At 42.5% G+C, this 9,314-nt stretch overlaps 1 protein-coding gene across 1 annotated transcript in view; it reads right to left on the bottom strand.

Moving 5' to 3' along the window:
- The window catches only part of LOC147025423 (voltage-dependent T-type calcium channel subunit alpha-1G-like), a 347,934-nt gene that overhangs the window by 320,444 nt on the left and 18,176 nt on the right, over window positions 1–9,314 (bottom strand). The window contains exon 3 of the mRNA XM_085886389.1: window positions 3,201–3,298. Within this exon, the coding sequence (XP_085742515.1) occupies window positions 3,201–3,298 (98 nt within the window). The remainder of the gene's footprint in view (window positions 1–3,200; window positions 3,299–9,314) is intronic.

Here is a 9,314-nt window from a genome sequence, read left to right as displayed (position 1 = left end):
AGCGAAAGGGTTGTGGAGCTGGAATGCCAGTGTGACAAGCGAAATGTGCTCACACAGGAGCACCGAACAGGCCAAACCGAAGGACACCTACAAATACACTGCTCTCTTGTCTCGTTATCGACCGGATCTTCAGCTCTGTACTTCATTGGAGTTTGGCTTTCGGTGATGAACACAGTACAGACACAAAATAAAAAACAACAACGCAGTAAGACATTCATTATCACCGGCATTTCATAACTTAACTCTTATTAACAGCTTAACTCTACATCTCTCCCGAGCGGTAATGCATTAAAGTGTGGTCTTCGGTGGGGAGAAGCTCACATTATTCGATATTTATCATCGCGGACGAGTTAAAAGGTGCAGTTTCGCTGAGTGATTGAAATGAGAGGTTGTATCGGATGGTAAACAGTGGGAGAGGTTGAAATTGGAAACGAGAAGCGAGGAAAGGAGGCAGGGTGTCTGATTCAAGAGGTCTAAGGGAGAAGGTATAAACCCAGGGTGGGGGTGTGAGACCTTGAACAAAGCCATGATGACACTGCAGTCTCTTTCCGGTTAGGCATTGTGTTTGAAGGATTACATTGTGAGTCATAAATCAAAATAACAAGCTTTCTTTCTCCTCAATTCCATGGAACCTTGCCTAGCAGTTTGTCTTCAACTTTTTCATGAAGTGTTTAAATCGATACAGCCATGTTTTGCTGGAATTCTTTAACTTCCGGCAGTGTGATGCCCCACTGATCCCACTTCCTCACCACATATATCATGGTTTATCCAATCATGAGCAATTATGATACCTGCGAGGGCTGGTGAACTCTTTCGCTTTTCTTCATTTATTTTCTCATCCCTTGTTTTATAACCACGTCCGTGGGTTTCTGTTTGTTCGCTCACCTTTTACGACATGCCAGTGTTTCAACCTGCGGCGTGCTGTTGTTTATCTGCTCCATGAGCCAAGACTTCTGTGTTAGAATATATATATATATATATATATATATATATATATATATATATATATATATATATATATATATATATATATATATATATATATATATATATATATATATATATATATATATATATATATATATATATATATATATATATATCCTTTTCTCTCTCCTTTTCTCTCTCTCTCTCCTTTTCTCTCTCTCTCTCCTTTTCTCTCTTTTTCTCCTTTTCTCTCTTTCTCTCCTTTTTTCTCTTTCTCTCCTTTTCTCTCTCTCTCTCTCCTTTTCTCTCTCTCTCTCTCCTTTTCTCTCTCTCTCTCCTTTTGTCTCTCTCTCTCCTTTTCTCTCTCTCTCTCCTTTTCTCTCTCTCTCTGCTTTTGTCTCTCTCTCTCTCTCTCTCTCTCTCTCTCTCTCTCTCTCTCTCTCTCTCTCTCTCTCTCTCTCTCTCTCTCTCTCTCTCTCTCTCTCTCCCCTCTTCTCTCTCTCTCTCTCTCTCTCTCTCTCTCTCTCTCTCTCTCTCTCTCCTTTTCTCTCTCTCTCTCTCCTTTTTTCTCTCTCTCTCTCCTTTTCTCTCTCTCTCTCTCCTTTTCTCTCTCTCTCTCTCTCCTTTTCTCTCTCTCTCTCTCTCTCCTTTTCTCTCTCTCTCTCCTTTTCTCTCTCTCCTTTTCTCTCTCTCTCTCCTTTTCTCTCTCTCTCTCCTTTTCTCTCTCTCTCTCCTTCTCTCTCTCTCTCTCTCTCTCTCTCTCTCTCTCTCTCTCTCTCTCTCTCTCTCTCTCTCTCTCTCTCTCTCTCTCTCTCTCTCTCTCTCTCTCTCTCTCTCTCTCTCTCTCCTTTTCTCTCTCTCTCTCTCTCCTTTCTCTCTCTCTCTCTCTGTCTCTCTCTCTCTGTCTCTCTCTCTCTCTCTCTCTCTCTCTCTCTCTCTCTCTCTCTCTCTCTCTCTCTCTCTCTCTCTCTCTCTCTCTCTCTCTCTCTCTCTTTTCTCTCTCTCTCTCCTTTTCTCTCTCTCTCTCTCTCTCTCTCTCTCTCTCTCTCTCTCTCTCTCTCTCTCTCTCTCTCTCTCTCTCTCTCTCTCTCTCTCTCTCTCTCTCTCTCTCTCTCTCTCTCTCTCTCTCTCTCTCTCTCTCTCTCTCTCTCTCTCTCTCTCTCTCTCTCTCTCTCTCTCTCTCTCTCTCTCTCTCTCTCTCTCTCTCTCTCTCTCTCTCTCTCTCTCTCTCTCTCTCTCTCTCTCTCTCTCTCTCTCTCTCTCTCCTTTTTCTCTCCCTCTCTCTCTCTCCTTTTTCTCTCTCTCTCTCTCTCCTTTTTCTCTCTCTCTCTCTCTCTCCTTTTTCTCTCTCTCTCTCTCTCTCTCTCCTTTTTCTCTCTCTCTCTCTCTCTCTCTCTCTCTATCTCTCTATCTCTCTATCTTTCTATCTCTCTCTCTCTCTCTCTCTCTCTCTCTCTCTCTCTCTCTCTCTCTCTCTCTCTCTCTCTCTCTCTCTCTCTCTCTCTCTCTCTCTCTCTCTCTCTCTCTCTCTCTCTCTCTCTCTCTCTCTCTCTCTCTCTCTCTCTCTCTCTCTCTCTCTCTCTCTCTCTCTCTCTCTCTCTCTCTCTCTCTCTCTCTCTCTCTCTCTCTCTCTCTCTCTCTCTCCCTCTCTCTCTCTCTCTCTCTCTCTCTCTCTCTCTCTCTCTCTCTCTCTCTCTCTCTCTCTCTCTCTCTCTCTCTCTCTCTCTCTCTCTCTCTCTCTCTCTCTCTCTCTCTCTCTCTCTCTCTCTCTCTCTCTCTCTCTCTCTCTCTCTCTCTCTCTCTCTCTCTCTCTCTCTCTCTCTCTCTCTCTCCTTTTCTCTCTCTCTCTCTCTCTCTCTCTCTCTCTCTCTCTCTCTCTCTCTCTCTCTCTCTCTCTCTCTCTCTCTCTCTCATTGCCCTCGATTCTCAGCTTTGTTGCATTTTCTTGCTGACGATTAGCTTCAAGTCATGACTATGGTTTGTAGGTAAATCCATTTTGTCCTGTCGGTGAGACCATTATAAGGGACAAACGGCGCGGTTCACGAACACATGAAGATGGATCCTGCTGGACCCAACATGCAAATCAATCAGACCCAAAGGAGATGTGCATGATTAGGGGAACCTATGCTCACAAAAAGAGCTTCATGGCACAATATGTGGAAGTCTGAGGTGTATGGTGAGGCGATTATGTGGTAAGTTGCCGTTGGGCGTTTTGTGTGCAATAACATGAGATGCACGTTGTCAGGTTGTCAAGGGCTTGTGGGATGTGGTACTTGGAACACGGTTGATGGCGCGAAGAGGCCGCAGAACACGCACTGTGCGTATTGCTGACAAGCTCACGTTCTGCATGTTCAGTGAATACTCGAGCATGCTGCAGCAACAGAGATGGGCAAGGGACAAAGGAAAGAAAGAAAAAAAAGGTGAAAAAGAAGGAAACAAGGAAACCTCGACACAGTAGGAAGCCAGAAAATCCATCACGCGCTTGTCACAATCGCACTGCCAACCTGAAACCCAATCACCCACCCAACACATGAGCAAACACACCCTCCACACCACAACTGAGGTCCATTCATTGGGAAGGAGGAAAGGCAGGGGTGAATTGATAAAATCACAAGAGCAAGACATCAGCAAAGACAACATCAACAACATGTTTATGTATGTTGTTCGTCTTTCGGCTGCTCACGTTAGGGGTCGCCACAGCGGATCATCCGTTATGATCCGCATCCTGATTTAGCACAGGTTTTACGCCGGATGCCCTTCCTGACACAACCCTGGTCACCTCTTACGACACAGAGACAAGGATTGGGTTTCGCCATGATTCCGGGCTGCCCTACACCCTCTCATAGCACGGCCTAGCACAGAGCTCCCGTCCTCAAGCGATCCTCCAACCCAAGCCTCCGAGTATCCGGATTACAGGCGCACGCCACGACGCCCGGTGTCAACAACACATATATATATATATATATATATATATATATATATATATATATATATATATATATATATATATATATATATATATATATATATATATATGTATATATATATATATATATATATATATATATATATATATATATATATATATAACGGTTTGATTGAAGTCAATTAGGTGAGGATTGCATTAGCGCAAACATGTTGATGCCTGAGAGAACCCACAACTCAGACAATCAATATCTCAAGATGCAGAGACGGCACAACATGCACACAATGCCCCAGATCACCCATTTCATTTATGGTCTCTTCCGTATCCACCTGTGTCTCTTTACCTCTCTACTCCCATGCTTCTTGGTGAGTATCTAATTCCATTTTGATCCTATCTGCAGTCCCTGCTGAGACCACCTTCCAAAGATCATTCGATATTATTAATGACTCCCCGTGTGAACTACTTCTGCCTTGATGCCATCTTAACTCTATTTACTCTCAAGCTTTGCCCCCCCCCCCCTTGTATAATTGCTGTTCAACTGGTAAAAAGCTTTCCTGAATATATTTTATCAATACCCTTCATTAGTTTAGACATTTTATTGAGATCTCCACACAATCGGAGAGGGTATTGCATTTTGGTCCGTTTGTTTGTCTGTCTGTTTTTTTTTTATTTTTTTTCAAGTTTTTGAACAAGTATGTTGATCGCCTCCGTGTGTGTGTGTGTGTGTGTGTGTGTGTGTGTGTGTGTGTGTGTGTGTGTGTGTGTGTGTGTGTGTGTGTGTGTGTGTGTGTGTGTATGTGTGTGTGTTGCTTGGAAAAAAAAATATACTTTTGACAAGGATGTTGATCACCTCCGTTTGTTTGTGTGTGTACGTGTACGTGTATGTCCGCTCACCTCCAGCCCAAACCACTCAACTTATTGTGCTAAATTTTTCAGAGATTAATGCCACCGACCCTGTGACAGTCATGCATTGAATTTTCATAAAATTCGGTCAACATAGGCCGAAAGGTCAACATAGGCCAAAAGGTCTACATAGGCCAACAGGCCAATTTGAGCCAAATTTTCTGACATCCTCAAATTTAATCTGATTGACTTGAAATTTGAACAGGATTTGCATTTCACATCAGTGAAGTCAACCACCTATTAATTCTGAGATCAAAATTGGCCAAAAGGCCAATTTGGACCAGATTGGGCCAAATTTTCTAAAATCCTCAATTTTCATTCGATTGACTTGAAATTTGAAGAATATTTGCATTTAATGTCGGTGAACTCTACCACATATTAATTTTGAGGTCAACGTAGAACAAAAGTTCAACATAGGCTAAATTTCTAAAATCCTCAATTTTCATCCAATTGACTTGAAATTTGAAGAGCATTTGCATGTCAGGTCACTGAATCCAACCACCTACTAATTTTTCGGTAAACACAGGCAAAAAGGTCGACATAGGCCAACAGGCCAATTTGGGCCAAATTTTCTAAAATCCTCAATTTTCATCCGATGGACTTGAAATTTGAAGAGCATTTTCATGTCAGGTCGCTGAATTCAACTACCAATTAATTTTAAGGTCAAAAGGTCAACACAGGCTAAATTTCTCAAATTGATAGATCTGCAAAAAAACTAAATATATCACTCTATCTCAAAAAAGTTGTGGACGAGTTCTGACAAAATAAGGTGGATGAGTTGAATTGGTGGCAAGAACAAGCGGATTGGATTTTGTTTCGGATCCAGCCCATCAGTGGGATACAAAACGTGAAATGTTCCACCTGGCAGAGGTATGCACTTTACCAAGTGCCATTCTAGTTTGTGCTGTTTTGCCAAGTTGCCACTCTATGAGTGATTTTTCATTTGTTTTGTTTGTTTGTTGTCTGCACAGAACTTTCGTATTTTTCTCTGCAACCGTTTGTCGGATTGAAACGAATTTTTCACCATTGGTGCGACTACTCATGTAGAATGTTTCAGTGATAGTTCAGGCGTTAGAGGTCATGTGGTGTGGCAGCCATATTGTAAAAACGTAAAAACTTTGGAGCTCTGTATCCTTGAAATCACACCAAGGAAAAATTTGAAATTTGGCACATATTAAGTACTCAATGGGAAATGTGTGATTTTTTAATGACATCATAATTGAATATGTCGAACGCCACATCTGATCAGGATGAAAAATTTTGAGGGTCATCTTGGGATAAAATGATGCACAGAAAAAAAAATTCATAACGTCATCGGTCACGTGATTCGGCAGCCATATTGTTTTTAAAAAAATCAACCTTCAAAAATCTTCTCTGAAATGGCTGAAATGATTGAGGCGAAACCTTACACATATGACCACCTATCCATGAGGAACAAGAGTCACACATATGACATCATAGGTCACATGGTTTGGCAGCCATATTGGAAAAACCGATAAAAATATACCACTCAAACAAAGTCCTGCAAGGGTTTGCAATCTCTGATTGTTCTTCTTCTTGTTTATTTATTTGGCATGGGGGCGGTGTACTTTGAATGTGCTTCAACTACTTCTCAGTTTTCTTTCGTTATCAGTCAGCACTTTACCCAATGTCTTACATGTTCCTTTTGGATATCTATCTGAATGTGGAGATTTTACAAAAGCCATCTTCTTCAGTTAAGCCATATTCTTCAGCTCAACGGGACCAGACGGCATCAGTTCACGTGTCCTAAAATCCTGCTCTGCTAATCTTTCACATCCTCTCTCTGCCCTTTTCTCCCTGTCGGTTGCCCCAGGTCATCTTCCATCTGCTTGGAAATCAGCCAACGTCACTGCATTACATAAAAAGTCACAAAAACTGATCCTTTTAACTACAAACTAGAGACAGGTTATTTCCAATCATCATCAAGGTGATGAAATTCTTCCTTTCCCCAAAACGGAATATCAGATCACCAATTTGGTTTCAGACCAGGTCATTCTACCTTGGACATGCTGCTTCTATTCACCAAACAATGGATGGAGGCTCTCAATGTCAGACATGAGATCAGGGCCGTCTCTCTGGACATATCTTGTGTGTTTGATAGTCTGGCAGCGTGCCCGACTCTCCAAACTCAGCCGATGACATCCAAGGCCGACTTACTGACTTCTTCTACTCTCGTAGCCAACGTGTGGCTCTCAACAGAATCTTTTCATCTCCGCTCTCTGTCAAGGCCACAGTGCCCCAAAGCAGTGTTCTGGGCCCAGTCCTATTCCTGATCTTCATAAATGATCTCTCTCACTCTCTAGAAAATCCTCTTTATCTCTTTGATGATGACTCCACCCTCTGTCATGACACCCCTCATCCTTCAGACAGGTAGGCTGCAGCCTCTTCCCTCCCTTCATAACTTGAGAAAAAAAAATCACAAAATTTTCACACACTTGGAAAATATATTTAATTCCTAACGAATCTCAATTCACTATCTCTCTCTGTAAGGACCATCTGGCAACCCTTTCTCTTCCCCCCCTCCCCCCATCCACTTTCTTAACAATGCTCTTCATGAAGTTCAGTCATTAAAACTCCTAGATCTCACTATCAGCCACGATCTTTCTTGGGCAAACCACATTTCAACGTTGGCCTCCATAGCCAGCCACTGACTGGGCATCCCCCGTCGCACAAAGTGCTTCCTTGGTACAGCTAAACTATCCACCAACAAAGCCTTCTCCGCAGCTTGATGGAGTACTACTATCTCCTCTCTGCTGGCTCCCCTGCCTTACATCTTGTTCAGCTTGACGCTGTGGAAACCAAGGTCTTCATGATTATTGCAATCTCCCAACATGAAGCTGTCTATGGGTCTATCACTTCGCCATTGCAAACAGGTTGGTGGTCTCTCCGTCTTCTACTGCCTCCTTTTTGGACTTGCACACTCTGTTCTTTCCATGCTTTGTCCCCCACAGGTTTCTGCATGGCTTACACGGTCCAACATCAACCCCCTTCCTAGTGAAACTACCTAAATCCAGGATCACTGCTCACCTCCACTCATTCGTTTCTCTTTTTTCCACACCTGCGGAACCAACTTCTACATTGTCTTCAATCTCATTCTTCCCTCCAGGTCTTCAGGACATGTGTTCACCACCATGTCATATCATCCCCAATCCAAAATCATGATCTTTTCTACCCTCATTAACCACCCCTACCACCCCCCCCCCAACCGCACCCTGATTCATCATCCTTCTAAATTTCCAATTTTCTCTCCTGATAATTCCCTTTTATAGCAATCATGTCCAACCTATGTATTCTCTCCTGCCCCAATCCCCCCATTCATCCCTACACCCGTTGCTTGTCCGGGTGTGCCTTGTTCATGGCCTTCAACTCTGCTGTTGTTGTTTTCTCCCTCTCTCAAGTGTTCCTTTTGTTCTGATCCATTCAGTGTACTAATGCTAGCTGTTCCACGAATCTCTACTAATATATATATATATATATATATATATATATATATATATATATATATATATATGTTTATTTTTTTTAATTTACTTTTATTTTTTAAATAGAAGAAGAAGTCGCTTCAACCAAAAAGTAAAAACTAGATCGATTCCACCAATTTGAGCAAAAAAGCGAGAACAGACCCGGTCTCAGGCAGCGTTTCGCCGGCTTCGCAGCTGGCTTCATCAGGCACAATAGACCGATTAAACAAAATAGAGGTGTGTGTGTGTGTGCGTGCATGCGTGCGTCTGTGTCACTGTGTGTGTTTGTGTGTGTCTCTCTGTGTGTCTGTGTCTCATACTCACTCCTGGAACTGCCTCTCTCTCCTCAAAGGTAAAACCCAGAAAATTCAATTTTCCCACCTGCTTTAACTCCCCGATTGCCCTATCCCTCATATCCACATCCTCCTTCCCTCTGCCGTACCCACTGTTACCACTGGTTTTCTAACATTTGTCATCGGTCCACTATTTTCCACAATTTCCTGCCATGTAAACCATTGCATCCCAAAATCTGTCAGAGTCTGAAATCAGAACCAAATCATCTGCAAACAACGTATCCCAAAGCAACCCTGTTTATTCTCCATCACTAAATACAGACATCACCACCACAAACTGAAAACGATTAAGAGCTGATGTTTGAGTAACCATTCTTATTTTCTCTTTATCTCTTCGCCTCCCATACATCATCTCAACTATCCTTACCAGTCTTTCCGGTACCCCGTTCTTCCTCAGACACCAATACACCACCTCCTTTGTCACCCTATCACATGCTTCATCCTATCCCAAAAGCTCCACAACATACATTGTCATTCCCTTTCAAAAACTTATCCTGTCTCTGCTTATCTGTTGTTCTGTTGTTGTCTTCCTGTCATAAACCTTACCTGTCAATCCGAATTACAAACAATTTTTCAAAAGCGGCAGACGAGTGCAGTCTCACCATGATTGATATTAAGAAAACAGAAACTCTACACCAAACAGCACCCAGTATGTCAATTACTCAAATACTACTATTAATAACAATGGCACAGATTTACATGCTGTATTTACAGAGGTGTGTG

The sequence above is a fragment of the Eptatretus burgeri genome, chromosome 6 (genome assembly GCF_056783735.1).
Source record: "Eptatretus burgeri isolate ZD-2024b chromosome 6, Ebu_testis_v1, whole genome shotgun sequence".
Classification (NCBI taxonomy): Eukaryota; Metazoa; Chordata; class Myxini; order Myxiniformes; family Myxinidae; genus Eptatretus; species Eptatretus burgeri.
This window is presented reverse-complemented; position numbering and strand designations above follow the sequence as displayed.